The sequence below is a fragment of the Sciurus vulgaris genome (assembly GCF_902686455.1).
Source record: "Sciurus vulgaris genome assembly, chromosome: 16".
Taxonomy (NCBI): domain Eukaryota; kingdom Metazoa; phylum Chordata; class Mammalia; order Rodentia; family Sciuridae; genus Sciurus; species Sciurus vulgaris.
The window spans coordinates 47,027,913-47,043,725 of record NC_136477.1 but is presented as its reverse complement, the minus strand read 5'-3'; the positions used below and the strand labels follow the sequence as shown (position 1 = coordinate 47,043,725).

General features: G+C 45.5%; 1 protein-coding gene across 4 annotated transcripts in view; it reads left to right on the top strand.

Moving 5' to 3' along the window:
• Positions 1–15,813, top strand: part of GALNT15 (polypeptide N-acetylgalactosaminyltransferase 15) — a 41,201-nt gene that overhangs the window by 9,823 nt on the left and 15,565 nt on the right. For all 4 annotated transcript variants that reach the window (XM_079116459.1, XM_079116460.1, XM_079116462.1 and 1 more), the window contains exons 2-4: positions 6,780–6,946; positions 9,665–9,869; positions 15,302–15,469. In XM_079116459.1, the coding sequence (XP_078972585.1) occupies positions 6,780–6,946; positions 9,665–9,869; positions 15,302–15,469 (540 nt within the window). The remainder of the gene's footprint in view (positions 1–6,779; positions 6,947–9,664; positions 9,870–15,301; positions 15,470–15,813) is intronic.

Sequence of the window (15,813 nt, the reverse complement as noted above, 5' to 3'; positions counted from 1 at the left end):
CCCAAGAGGAGTCCCAGAAATTACCAGACAAGCTGGACTCAATGCCTGGAGTTTCTCTTCATGTTGGAACTTATTTCTACAGTATTGCTCCTGATAATTTTGATGACAGCTTATGTATGTACCCCTTGAGAATAAGAACAATGTCTTCCTTCCTTCACTGAACCAAAAAAAAAAAAAAAAAAAAAATTGACAACTGTACAAGTTGTTCAAGACTTAGCCCAACTCTAAAGAGCAGACAGGCAATCAGGCTGTTATCAGGGCTTGAAATATGGAAGCCCAGCTGAGTGGGCAGCCCCTGCTGATTTGGTGGGATCTGGGAGTCAGTAACCCCAAAACAGCTTGAGAAACCCCAGGAGAAATCTTCCTACACTGGCCCCAGTGAGTGGGGTTTGTGGAGAGCCTTAGAGTTCCAGCCAGGCCATCTGGCACAATGCTGTGACTCATTCTTTTCAGAATCATCATCCAAGTGCATTTTCCAAGGGAATCCCAGAGCAGCCCTGAGACATCACGTGCATCTGTGTCTAAGCACAGGACCTGGGACTCCTCTGATCTGGCTTATGAAGATATAAAGCTGATATGCATTGAAACACTCTCTGGGACCAGGATTATCCCTTTGAATCCAAGGCCCCACCCCTGGGTGGGAGAAAGGTATCGGTCCCCTGTGTTGGCTAACCAAGGATGTAAACAGCTGAGCCAGGATTCAAACCTGGTTTGATTTGATTCCAAAGCCCTAGCTGCCATTCAAAAAATGAATGAATGAGGTCAGGGCTGGGTTTTTGGAAACTTATGTAACACATATAAACCAAGATAGTAAAATATTCACCTGATTTCTAGTTGAAACACAACCAAAATAGCCTCATGATTTGATACTAAAGACATACATTTCTTTCTGGATCCTCTGCAGAAGAACCTAATTGCTTTGGGGCCTTGCTTATAAAATCCAAAAGCCATTGGGTACAGTGTTGTGCGCCTATAATCCCAGTGGCTCTGGAGGCTGAGACAAGAGGATTGCAAAAAGTCAGCCTCAGCAACTTAGTGAGACCCTAAGCAACCTAGTGAGACCCTGTCTCTAAATAAAAAGGGCTGGGGATGTGGCTCAGTGGTTAAGCACCTGTGGGTTCAATCCCTGGTATCTAAAATAAAAAACAATCCAAAGCCTTTGCCACCCACTACCTCATTGACTGGTGTGGTAATGCTGTGGCACACTCTGTGTGGCTCACGCAAGAGTCCCGTACATTTCTCTCAACTTAAAAAATCAGAGGAACCAAGGGGACTTCCTTGCTTGAGTTCCCTTGCCCGGATCACTTGCTTCTTGGTCCCTTTTTCAGTTACCTACCTTCTTTGTTCCTTCAAAGAATTTGAAGTGGCTAAGATCATAAAATAGAAAATTGCTATTACAGTGATTTTTAGACAAGATAAGAGGAAATATATTTTAGAATGTCTTTCCTTCAGTTCCTGGTACATGCTGAGCCCCTTCCTGCCCTGGGCCTTGACCAGGGCTGTGACCCCCCCCACCAAGAAGGCCATGACCCACCTGAACCCTCCTGTGCTACCCATCCTTCGGGGCTCAGCGTTGATCTCACACCCCTGCCTCCCGCGCGTCTCCTTCCAGCACCCACTACCACTGTTGACCAGTGATTTGGTTATGGGTTTAATGGGATATAAGCTCCATGATTTCAGGGACTATCTTAGTTTGGGTACCAGATTTGGTACCCCCAGAATAGACCTGAGATAGAATTTGTTTTGCAGGGATCCTAGGAACACAGGGAAGACCTCCTGGGAACACAGAGCAGAGTGTTTCCAAGGCAGGGGCCTCAGTGGGCTGCTGGAGGTCAGGCCTGCCTGGAAACTCTGGGAGACCACGTGGAACATGCTCCTGAGCATCACCCAGCCTCTGCCCAGGGGTAGAGAGTACTGGGTATTAATACCAACTCTCAGAGGGGAAAGAAGGCCAAAGGGCAAAATGTTTCCCATGATACAAGAGCATTTGTGGGTAACTCTGATGTTACAGAATGGTGGCCACAGATCATATCCTGTCACAGACATATCTGTTTGGCCATACTTTTTTGTTTGTATTTTTTTAAACATTGGATTAGTGATAAACATTTAAATATCAGGGAATTTTACATAAACAACCCAGGTTTCTCACTTTTCCTGAAAACCAGGAAGACCTGGCAAAACTGGGTTGAATTTCCTTCTGGTGACATAGGCTGATCCTTTTAGGTGGGTCTCTGGCTCTCAGGGTTTCCCTGACTGCCCACCAGTCCTTGTAGACCTTGAGTTGGCGTTCTCTCTCCGTTCCTGGACACAGGGGTTAGCGAACTGATGAGGGGTTGCCTAGATAAACTTTTAAGGCCCTTTAGAAGATTCTCGTGGTTGCATCTTGAAGGATTTTTTAAGGCTTCCAGTGAGTTCACTGAATCACTGCTCAGATTCTCCCTAGCTCTGGTCTGCCCACCCTCATCCTCAGCATCCAAAGCTCTAAGGGATTGGGTGGGAGGAAGCAGGAAGAGCAGGTCTATTACAAAGCAGGGGACAGGTTTCAGCACTCTCTTTCCCCATTCCCCACCTCCTTCTTCATACCCTCTTGCTTCAGGATCCTAATGGTGACATCAGGGGTCTAGGATTGCTGGACATAGGTGAATAGAGACTCACTGCCTAGATCTTTTCTTACCATTCTCCCAAGTGGTGCACACTCACTTCAGCTATGGGGTGAGTGGATGCTCACTCTCACAGACCTCACCTCCTCAAGGGAAATTGCCCTCCATTTTAACAAAATTAAATGGGGACCACCAAAACCACCTGGGTAAGCAAGGAGTTTGGAGGCTTTTGCTCCCAGTGGCTGTGTGAAGGGGAAGGAGCATTTCACTGTCAGGCAAGGGCTTTACGGGGATTACTGCAGGTCCAGCAGGGAACAGGCGCTTCAATCACTCTGGTGGCCTCCATTGCCTGTGATCTTGTGTAAGGGACTGTACTGCTCAACTCCAAGAGGCACCATCCCAAGGTGATCTCAGTGTGGCACCTGCTGGGGATCAAGCAATGCAACAGATCCAATGGCGGGGATGTGATTAAGTGGGATAATGCCTGGGGAAATTCTATCGTTATTCCCAAAGCACCTGACCAGGTCCTTCATCATCCCCAAACTGCAGAGAGGTACTGACAGACAACCTCAGAGGCAAGTTTAGACAGTGCCTGACGTCAGCCAGCACACAGCGATAGTAACAGCTTTCGGTTATGGAAAGCTTGCTGTGGACAAAGCACACAACCTAACTCTTTGCTTATCTAATCTTTACATAGCCCTCTAAAGTAACTCAACTTCTTATCCTCATTTATAGATGAATAACTCCATGTTTTATAACGCCATCTTTTCTGTCACTATGAAAACACACTTAGCATCTGCTCATGAAACCCAAAATAATTCAGGACCAAGAGGAGTCTATGAAGTTCTCTTTGGAGTGCCTACTTCCCTGATTTTCCATCTACTGGAAAGGGACCCCAAAGAATCAAAAACAATGCATCTCGAGGCTGGAAGAACCTTATAGTAATGGTGTGTCTGTTAATCATGGCAGCAAACATGCCGTGCTTTCCCTAATGTTTTATGAAGGTCATTTGGTCTTCACAGAGACCCTAGCAGGTGAGTGCTATTGTTCCTGTTCTGAGGAAACGAAGGCACCCAGAGCCAAGTGACTTCCCCAGGGCATTTGCACAAGTGGTAAGTTGCAAAACTCCGGTGACATAATCTGAATTGTCAGGAGAGACTGTGGTTACCCAGAGAATGTTCTGGAAGGCCAAAGAGAAGTCAGGTACCCTGGTCACCAGCTACTCAGCAGAATAGGAGACTCTTATCTTCTGACTTTGGGGAATTTGGAAGAAATGTGATCTTAAAGAATTAGAATTTAAATGAGAATTTGTTTCATTGAGGGGATTCGTGCCACACTTCTGGTGCTGGGTACATTGTCAGACTTACTCTTCACCAAAACTTCAAAATGGCCACAGTTGGCATTCCCATTGTGCAGGTGTGCAAAACCAGATGTGAAAATAGATCAGGAGGCCATGGAGTTGCTGAAAGATAGCAACAGCTCATGGAGATGATCATAAAAACAGTATTTGTGCTAAATACATCCTATCTTTCCCCCAGATGGCAACAAAATAGTCACTGAGTTCTATTATTATTCTTCAATTCTCACAATAGGCACAACTGGCAAATATTATTATCCTTTTTCAAATGAGGAAATGGATGCTTACAAATATTGAGGATATTACCCAAGGAAACTTAGGAAGCAGCACAGTGATGATTCAACTCGAAATATGTCTAATTCCAAAGTCTGAGATCTTTCGACCACCTTACTACAGGGACACACACATCTCCTTTCCAAGTCTCACATTCTGTGGGTTAGGTTGGAGAAAGGGGCCAGACCTGCGGGCAGGCAGGGCAGCCTTGTATTATATGCCCCCACAGGAATTCCAAATCCAAGCATCTCTGTCCTCAAATTCCCTTCCTATCTTAGAACATGGCTAACTTCCTGGCGATATGCCTGAATAATACTGTAGGTTTTTTGTTTTTGTTTTTGTTTTTTTCAATCCCACTGAATTCACTGAAGAAATCTGTCCTTTCCCAGCCACCAGCCCTGGGACCCCTAGATTTGCCTATACCCACAGCCAAAGAAATGGACCTCTCCATTTTGGACACAAAGGATACTCTGAACCTGCTTGTGAGCAGGCTGGAGAGCTTTGAGGATAGAGTAGAAATTCTGGAAGTCAGAGGATTGAAGGAGAAAAGCTCAGCAGCGGAGAATAGGGAGGAGAGAGAATGGGAGAGGGGGATGGAGGGGTGAGAGAACTCTGCAAAGGCTGCCACGTGCTCCGGGGTTCTCCTAAAACCTTACAGGGAAGCCATATCCATGTTGGACAAGTTGTTTTAACAGCCCTGAACTCAGACCATAAAAGTTCTTATAAATATGTTCATTGTTTTATTTGTTTTAAGGATGATTCTAAAGACATCATCATCCATGTAGGGTACTCTTTCTACAGTCCACAGGAATTTCTTTAATGAATGAAATTGACCAATTTATGCCATGTATATATATGACTATACCACTGTGAATTTCACCTTTAAGAAAAATGGGATGGGGGAGGGAAAGGGAAGTACTGGGGACTGAAATGGAGCAAATTACATTCCATGCATGTATGAATATGTCAAAATGAACCCCAGTATTAGGAATAACTATAATGCTCTAATAAAAACATTTTTAAAAGTTGGTATAATCTAAATACTCCATAGCTGAGTTAATATGGAACAATTAAATAGTTGGTCAACTGAATGGTTATGGAAGACATCATTTGGAGATGCTGGTTGTAGAGAACACGAGAACTCTGCACCATTCTTGCAACTTCTGTGAGTCATAAGCTATTTCAAAATCAGATGTTCTAAACTGGAAGAAAAAAATTACTAGAAAGAGCGTTGCTTTCCCTAAAACACCTGGAACATGAGTTTTCTGAGTGATGATTCTGTTTTGGCATGCAGTGTCCCATTTCACTTTGGCTACAAAAAACTCAGAAGCAAATTTCAAATTCGTTCTAGAAATACCTTAGCCCTTAAGAGGCTTCAATTCTTTTATGGAAAGAAACGGCATTTAAATTCTTAAACCAACAAAAACACGTAGCAAGCGTGTGAGATGTCTGTGTGTTTTTAAATCATCTAGGAATTCCGTATTCTGTTACCTGAATGCACTTACCTAGAACCAATTGACCCCTCTCTGCAGGCAGGACTTTGTCTGGAGAGTCACCGCAGGTTTCCTGTGTATCAAGGGTTTTCAGCCCTATGGAGGTTATTGGAGGTTTAGGGTCTTGAGATAATCCCTATTCCAGTGTCCCTCTGAGGAGGGACATAATTTTAAAGAAAAAAGAAAGCACTTCAGAAACACATTTTAGGAAGGCGCCTTTTGTGAATAAATGTGAGTTCCACATAGTAGGTTGTTATTACAACTCATTCCACGTTGGGCCCGCTCAGACTCTCCACCGACCCAAAGCAAGTGGCAAGCAGCCCACTCATCTGGACAGAAGGGAGGGAAGCTCAGACAGCTCCTGAGTGGGCAGCGTACCCTGGGTGTCCACCACTGCTCGGCAAAGCAGTAAGTGCACGAGAGCTCCAAAGGTAGACTAATCCTTGCCAGTGGTATGACCTTGGGAACTCTTGTCCCCTCTCTGAGCCTCAACTGTAAAATGAGGGTGAGATTGCACAACCCACTGGCTTATTTTGAAAGTACAGTAATATGTGCAAAAGGACAAACACAGTGTCTGGCTTGTGGTCTACAACGCAAATGTTAATAACAATGAACTAACGTTTATTGTGTGCCAGCCATTGAGCTAGGTTGTGGGGATAAAAAAGAAGAAGAAAATAGTGTCTCTGTCCTTGAATGGATGACAATTAGTGTTCATAGGAGACACATCATCCTACCTAAGCCTTGTGGCAGCTCTCTGAGGTTGGTAATGTCATTCACTCCTGTGGTACAGATGGGGACAGTCATCTGCCGAGAATGGTGCCAACACCCCACAAGTACAACAAAAAGGACGTGGGTTAAATAAAGGAGCTCTTGGGATCTAGTAGATGGCGCCACTCTAAGGTGCTGGGGTCTCTTTACATGGAAATTTTAAGAAAATCTAAGGACAGCCTGGATTGGGTGAGGCCATGTGACGGGGGTAGGCCCAGCCAGGCCTGCTGAGTGAGCTCAAAGATGAGGGCCGCCTCCTCCTGACATCTCCCCGGCTCTTTCTTGCAGGTGTCTGCAGCAGCATCCTGAGGAAAGCCTGCCCACGGCCAGTGTCATCCTCTGCTTCCATGACGAGGCCTGGTCCACCCTCCTGAGGACTCTGCACAGCATTCTTGACACAGCGCCCAGGACCTTCCTGAAAGAGATCATTCTCGTGGATGACCTCAGCCAACAAGGTAGCTATGGGTTTCCTCCAGGCTCGCTGGGGTGGGGGTCCCATGCAAAAGAGGGGTGTTTGGGGACCATTTTAGGCAAGGTTCCCCAGATACAGAGCTCTGGGTGAGAATTCATGTGCAAGGAACTTTTTAATAAAGAGCCCCTAGGAGAAACCAGTAAGGCAGCAGGGGAAGCCAGACAGAAAAAGGGAAGAAGCCAAGCAAGTGGAAAATTCTGGAAGGGTCCTGGGGAGGGTCTCTGCAGTCTAGTCCCTCTAGGGTCTCTCTCTCAGGCCCCAGTCTCAACACAGTCCATAAAATGCTGAAGAGTCACAAGAGGGTGACCATTTTTTGAGGGCTCACTGCATTCTAGAACTTGGGTAAAGAACTTTACAATTCGCCCTATTTTGACCAACTTAACCACTGTCTAGATGGGGAGATGGGGGCCAGAGGAGAAACTGATCAAAGCTGAGTCCTGCTGAGTGGGCAGAATCAAGGCTCAGAGCCCAGACTGCAAAATCTGCTCAAATGCTTTCCAGAAGTGACAAGAAATACTATTGGGGACAGCCTGAATAGAAGGTGGACACAGAGAAGCCCACACCTGACCTAGGCTGGGTGGGAATTTCCTGGCAGGCCTGTGAAAACAGGGCCAGAGTTTCTGGATCTGAGGTTGGGCCTAGGAACTCCTATTTCTAGTCAGGTGATACTGATGCTGTTGGTCCATGGCCTACTCTTTGAAAACTGCTACTCTGGTTTTTGCTTCCTACCTTTCTGACTTAACTAAATGACCTCCACAGGCCCTTTCTCGCTTTGTAGGAAGACGAGGCTACTTGGAGGGAAGCTGAACATTTTCTGAGGTTTGAAAAACATGGTTGTTTTGTTTTATCTGGTGGAACAAACTCAGGACCTTGTACATGCCAGGCAGAAATTCTACCACTAAGCCACATTCCCAGCCCTGAAAAGCATGCTTCTAAAGGAAGTGATGGAGGACAGGAAAGAGTAACCATGGCCTCTTTTCTCTAAGGTCTTCGTGACAGGATTTTTTCCAACCTGACCACGGCAGAAAGTCAGACTAGCCAGAGGCTCTGGGAGTGTGTGAGTTCCTGAGCTGCATCTGGCTGGCTTTTGGGCAGGACTGATAAGCAGGCACTGGACGGGGCTGGGTCAGCTGGTCAAGGTACCCAGAGGCTCTTTCAATGCTTGTCTGGGGTTGGGTCCTGCAGGAGGGTGGGAAGTAGAGGAGCTGGTGTTTGGGGAAGTGGCTGCCTCCAACATCTGCAGCGCTGAGCAATCCCCCGCAGAAGGCATCTGGATCCCATGCCCAGAAATTAATGTTTTCCACCTCCTTACCAGCTCTCCCTCTGCCCCTCACCACTAGGCTGGCTCTCTGTCCATGAGAGGCCTGTGTTTCCTGTCCACACTGAGGTGCAAGGCCTTTCCTGCAACTAGGGGTGGCACTGGCTCCCTTCAGCCCCAAGCCACTCCCCTATGACCTGTGTGCCTGCTGAGACCCAAAGTTCAGACCACAGCCACCACGCGCACAGTCCTCATCTAATCTTACAGCCACCTGAGGTTACCAACCCTGCTTTACACCTAAGGACAACCGGGACACAAAGCTGCTGCAGGCTCCCTGGAATCACCCCACGTGACAGTCACAGGAGCTTAGTAGAGCCAGCTAGACAAGCTTCAGGTTATTCATCCAGGGTAATAATTTCCACATTGAATCATTAAACCAGAAAATGCATGGGATGCCCAACCCATGACAGACCCCCTGCAGATGGACTTCCCTGTTATTCTCTGGGAGGAACAGGTCAAGGGCTACCAGCTCCCTCTGAGCACTCTACCCCCCATGATCTTCTCACCTGCCTAAAAAAAACTCTGAGAATTTCAAACTGCCACTGTGGTCTTCCTCAATCTATTCTGGAGCTCTCACTAGATTCTATCCTAAATAACATTAAGAAGGGAAGTTTTGGGTACATCAAGGCAAGGGCATCGGTGCAATTCTATTGGAGGCTGCATTCTACATTCCTTATATGATACAAGTTTGTCAACAGTCAAGGGACTCTTAGCATATATGGCTTAGGAAATTTTACTGCACTAAGCCTAAAAGTGGGATTGTTCTGTCCCGGATGCTTTGTTTTCTGCTTCTGCTACGGCAGTTATCTGTAAGGCACCTGTTAGCTGCTGCAAGCCTCTGTGGTTAAATGTCAGTAAGCAGAGCTGCTGTGTGTCACCCTGCAAAGCCACGGTTTGTCAGATCCTAAACTGCTAACGTTCCTATTCTTTCCTACCTCAGTATCACTATAGTAAGACCACTTCAGCAAACACCCCAGTGACCTCTCAGATGCTGATTAAACAAGTACTCTGTCTTTACCTGCCTTGACCACTGTCTCAGATTGGGTCCCTGGGAGCAAAGCTGGAGACAGGATTCATGAACATGTGATTGTCTGAGTGGATGTTTTAGGGGATGAGAGAACATTAGCATGTTCTCTCCTCTCCTGGTTCTGCACACCACCCCTCCTGGCTCTTGGTGTAGAGAATTGTGACCCCTTCCAAACTAAGGGAGCATCTTATATCTTAGCAACAACCACCCTGTAATAATGCATTTGAATTTTGGGACTCTTGTGCTCACCATGACTTCTAAGAGATAGTTGGCGTCAGTGACCCTGGCAATGGTCATCACAATCCCATTGGCTATGGCATCTGTGACCCCATTGACCAGAACCCTGTCGATTCCAGAACAACTCAAGTCTGCTCTCAGTGAATATGTGGCCAAGCTGGAAGGTGTGAAGTTGCTCAGAAGCAATAAGAGGCTGGGTGCCATCAGGGCCCGGATGCTGGGAGCCACCAGGGCCACCGGGGATGTGCTGGTCTTCATGGATGCCCACTGCGAGTGCCACCCGGGCTGGCTGGAGCCCCTGCTTAGCAGAATAGCTGGTGACAGGTAATGCCCTCTGGGGTCTGCAGAGTGAGAGGTGGGTTTGAGAGAAATAGCCTACAGACTCAGTCACTCTTCCATGTAGAAGACTATCTCAAAATCACAGTGATTGTGTGTCCCTGGAGGCAGACTCAGATGTTGTACCACTTCCTAATTCCTAATTCCCATCCTGGTCTCACAGACCTATCAGAGGCTATCAGAGGGACCTTGGAGACCATCTTGTCCTATTTCATGATCCCATTGTTGAAAACACCTGAGTTGCAGGGATGGTGACCACACCCCCAGGGTCACAGGCACTAGCGACCAAGCTTTCTCCTGGGCTTCCTTTATGAACCTTGGGAACCCAGAGGTGAACACTAAGTCTTAGGTGTGTCTAGCCCTAGCACTCTTCATTCCTATGTATGTTTATTTTCACAATCTTCCCACAGTAACCCCCTAAGTGCTGGCTCAGGCAGACATGTTTGCTTCTGTGTCCTGCAGGGGAGAAGTGACAGGATGTGCAAAGGTGTCCAGAGGACAGGCAGCTGTGCCAGCTTTCCTGCTCTGGGTCCAGTGTTCTTCTCACTGTGTCTGATTTCTTTTTATCATTTTACATTTTTTGAGGAGGGGTACTGAGGATTGAATCCAGGGGTGTTTACCACTGAGTCACACCCCCAGCCCTTTATTTTGAGTCAGGGTCTCACTAAGTCAAACCTGTGATCCTCCTGCCTCTGCCTCCTGAGTTGCTGGGTTTCCAGGTGTATGATTTCTTTTTAAGAATTGGAGAAGCTGGCTGGGGAGAAGTACGGGTCATCTCCACCCTCTGTCCCAGCTGTGGGACACACATTAAGCATGGATGTTGACTCCCTTGTGTTTGCTGGTCACACTGGTGCCGTTTCTCGAATGCAGAGCTTCCTCGCTCTAGGCTGAGGGAGCAAGACAAGGCCATACTTCATTTCCTCAGCTGGAAATAAGTGCAGTCTCTGGGGAACCTTCCAGGACCCAGAACAGACCTACTTCCTGAACTCTTTTGTCCCTTTAACAAACTTTTCTCCCCATTCCCCTCCCCCCCCACACACACAGAGCCTCTGAGCCTGCTGCATTCCTACCTTGCCTTCTCCCTCAGATCCTCCCTCTTCTATGTGATATGTCTATTTTCTCACCCACTCTACACCTCTTTCATGGCTTCCCATCCACGCTGCTTCCCAGGGTCCAGCTTGTAAGCCTCAGGTGTGAGGACCTCAAAGAGAAGCAACCTGCCTGGAATCTGAGCTTTCATTTATGTCCACTGGGCACAGCAGTGACCCCTTTGTGGCTTGCGTTTCTCCCACACAACCCTCGTGGGTTTCCCAAGGCAGTTCACCTCATGGAAAGCAAAGCCACAGAGGCCACTAGATGCAACTGCTTAGAGTCAGAAAAGGGGACTTAGATGCATCTGAGGCTCATGCCAAGAGACTTTCTGTCCCCAGATGAGGAGGACCTAGTGTCTAAAAGAGAGGAAAAGTCTTTAAGAGTGAGCAGTGTGACAAGCCACAAACCAGTTACTTCAGAGTCGCAACTCCCTCCACACCCTGGTGTCCAGTCTTGATTCCCTACCCTGTCCCTGGAGCAGGTCCACCACTAGCAACTTTGAATTATTTCTTTGAATTTTTTGTTCCTCCTCACCCTTTACTACCATTCCTCAGAAAATTTGTCATAATTTACTGATTTTGTTAGAATAGGACATTAAAATGCCAACTTCCAGAAAATTGTCAAATAAATATGCAAATTTATAGTATATATAATATTGGAGGTGTTCTCTAGGGTTGAGCAGTGCACAACCCCCATAACTATACATAGCAACTCTACACAAAGTCTCTCTGTGAGCAGTTGGTTTTAGGGCAGTCCTGGGAGGTGCCAACGGATGGTCAATTTCTATATAAAGTAAGAATGATGAAAATCAAGAACATTTGTATTTTTATAGCTCCCAACTGCCTTATGCTGACTGCCTGTTCCAGTGGCCCAAGTCAAGGAGTAGAAGTCACATAGTTAGAAAAATGAAGGTTTCTAAAGAGAAGGAGTCTTCAGTAGGGACCAAATGACAATGTCATTTCAAGACATTGGCCAAGTTGTCTCCCATTTAAAGATTGGATTGGACCCTAAGAGACATCAAGTCCTTAAATCACCTAGCACTTGGCAAGGCTGATCCTACTTGGTGGGGAGAAACGAGGTGGGGCTGGAACAGAGCTGCTCCTACCTCTCTGCCCTTCAAGGGGTTAAAGGATGAAGCACAATTTGGAATCCCCTTTGTGTGTCTGTGCCTGAGTGTGAGAGCGAACGTCTATGTGCCTCCAAAGGAGCAGAAGGGCATCAAGATAACCCCCAGTTCCTCGGGGGAGCAGCCTCCTGTGGGTCCAGTGCCCCAAAGAAACTCTCCAGCCCCCAACTCTATTCACACTCCTTGGCACAACAAATTCTCTGATCTCTCCCTGAAGTGCTGGGGTCACCAGTTCTGGGGTCACCCCTGAGCAGCAAGAACTCTGGGAAGAGAATTTGGAGGCTACCTCATCTCTGTATAGAGACCTTCCCACATAAAAAAACAAGAATATGTGTGAACTTTCAAAATGGCGGACCTGGAGGGACTTCCAGGTCCAGGAAAAGTGAAGAGAGATGAGGTAAACGAGGGCTATCCTTCACTGTCATGAAAGCATTGACTGGGAATGTTAAAATGTGGTTAGCTTTGGAATCTCTGGGCAGCAGGGTACTATTAGTTACCCTCATACACTTCAGTAAACTTGTTTTTGTTGACTGCCTCTGTTTATCTTTAGAAACCCAAACACTTGTCCTCCTGGAACTTAGAAAGGCTTCCCAGAGGCTTTGCCTTATGCCTGCCTGGGATTAAGAGGGACTTCTAGGGACTGGGAAGAGTGCTGGGTTGGGGACAGGAAAGGGGATGGAGAGTAGAAGGGTTATCAGACGTGATTAATGAATGGCATATACATGTATGGGAAGATCACAGTGAATTCCATCCATTTTTACAATTAACACATGCTAATATATAATAATTTAAAAATTCACAGTGGGAAATGATGGATGAGCAGACACTGGTAGGTTCCTCCAAGTCAAAAGGGGTTGCTTTTCTAGTTTACATTCAATGAATTCCAAGAACACCAGACACCACTGTGGGTACAAAAACAAAGTTAATATAAGACTGTGGGGTGTTTTTGTTTCAAATTAATCACCCTTTTTGAGTCACTAGTCTTATGAATTAGTTACTAATTGAGTCCTGATTGAGGCAGCATTGTGATCCATGGGAATAAAAACAGAAAGCATCTCTCCCTTCACTCCTTGACATTCTGTTCTTCATCTCTAATCTACCTGTACTCAGGGAGGCTCATGATTCATCTCCATGTCCCCACTCAAACTCCAGGAGAAAAGGGGAGTTCAGAAAGAAAGGTATTGGGAATCAGGGCTAACATAGTTTTTGGAAGTGAGATTTGCCTATGACTCTGAGCTTCCAGAAGTGCAAAGCAAAAAGAGAAATATGATGAGTTGCTGAGTTCTCATTTACTGATAAAAAGTCATACCTGCTGCGGAGGGATGTGGGCAAAATTATATTGTTATATTGTGTGCTTGTATGAATATATAACAACAAATCCCACCATTATGTACAACTATAATGCACCAATAAAAAAATGTGGAGCAAAAAAAGTCATGCCCACTTTTGTCGAGTACACAACCTGAAGCATAAAGTGACTGTGTGAACACCCTTTCCTTTCTTGTCCTATTAGGATGGATAAAGGTGGTACAAATTTGATGCAATTCTTCAGAATTCAGCTACAAGTCTTCCCTGGTTCTTGATTCTGAAATTCCACAAAACGCTTTGCAAATAGCCAAATTCATCCCCTCTATCCAATTTGTCCCCATAGTAGGTGAAGACTGGAGAAGAAGTCTGTACCCTCTTTCCTTTCTCTTTCATTCTTGATTCACAATTCTCTTAGATCGATGCAGGGTACCCCAAAATAGTGATAACCTGGAAGGATTGAATTCCCCTTGCTTTTCAGTGGAACAATGTGAAAAAGGGAAGAAAAACCTATCTAGATCTTTTCTCTAAACATAGATACTACAATGCCCCACACCAGCGTCAATCACTTAAGGCCACAGAGTAAAGCAGATAATTGGATTCTGGGATTGGATCCAAATAACTGGTCCTGTCTGTATTGTGTGAGCTTGCTCCCGCCCTGGCTGTCTTCAAGATGGACAAAACAGAGATGGAAATCGATGGGTAAATGCTCGTGGCTGGCATATCTCCTTCCAGAAAGCTTGCTTTTCCTGAACTGTGTCTTCAGCTACTCCTGAGTTCAGGCTGGATTCATTCCACAGCACAAATATTAAACATAATTGTTGTGAGGGGCCAGAATAAAAACATCATTGAGATATTGAGCAGGTAGAGAGCAGTTGCTGGTGCACCTGGGTGATTGCCTGTTTAGTGAAAAAGTGAAATTTCAACCTGTGCCAATTTTCTATATCGCTCTCTCTGTGATCTTATCTCCAGAGTGTGCACAAAAATACAGCCTCCAACAGCAGCAGGAAATGAACAAATAAACCTAGACTCAGGACTTTGCTTTGCTTATAGTTACCATGTGCTCCTATATACAAACGTTAACTCTAGGGACACCTCCCGGGCTTGGTGATCCTGATTCCTCAAGCCAAGGAAGCTTTAGGATACAGGAAGAAACAAGAACTAGATTGAGTCCATGAGTCCTCTGACATTGTGTGCAATCATTTGTATATAAGCGATTTTCTCAGGAGGGCGTCTATACTTTTTCTTGATTCTCAAAGAAGAACCACGATCTTGGAATATTATGCTGAGAAAGATTTTTGTGGGAGGTAGCTCAACCTCTCACTTTACAAGTGAGGAAACTAAGGCCAGAGGGGTGTAATAGCTATTTTAAGATCACACAACACAGCTCATTAGTGACAGAGCTGAGTCTAGGACACATTTCCTCTGTCTCCTGATGCTGTTAAAAATGATTTTAAAAGAAAAGCTGGGGCAGGTATACTCTTTAACAAATTGGGCCCCAACTTATTATGGAAAAACATGGTTTTCAGAACGATGCTATGCAACAGAAGTATAATGTGAGCCATATGTGTAATTTTGAAAAACTAATAGTCATGCTACAAAGTAAAAATCAGCAGATGAAATTAATTTTAAGAATACATTTTAGTAACCCCAATATATCCAAAATATTATTTCAACATGTAATCAGTATAAAATTTATTGAGGTTTTCTTACATCCTTTTTTCATACTAAATTTGAAATCAGAGTGTGTATTTTATATTTATACCGTATTTTAAGTGCCCAATAGGCACTAGTGGCTGGTGGCTGCCATATTGGATAGCCCATGTATAGATTTGGTTTCCATACCCTGGCAAGTAAATGGTTTGCATCCTTTATTTGATTCCTTTATTCTTTCCAGGAGCCGTGTGGTGTCCCCAGTCATAGATGTGATTGACTGGAAGACTTTCCAATATTACCCCTCCAAGGAGCTTCAGCGTGGGGTGTTGGATTGGAAGCTGGATTTCCACTGGGAATCTTTGCCAGAGCATGAGAGCAAGGCCCTCCAATCCCCCATCAGTCCTATCAGGTGAGTCCCCATGGCACAGTCTGCCCTTTCCTGGATTCCACACTTTCCTTACAAGGTAATCTGTGCCTCAGTTTCCTTATTAGCAAATAGAGAATAATAATAGTAGTACTTTATAGAATTCTTGTGAAAGCCAAATGAGTTAATATGTAAAAGGCATTTAGAAAGCTCCAGGCACTCAGAAGTAAGCGTTATTATCATTGTTGTATTGATAGAGTCCAGTGAAGCTCTTCCAGAGAGCTTTGGTGGATGTCCCAATTGGAAAAGTGGAAGAGGCAGAGCGTGACCCAGTTCTCTCACCAGGTAGCATTGGAAATGCCTTCACGTCAAGTTTTTGTTTGGTATAA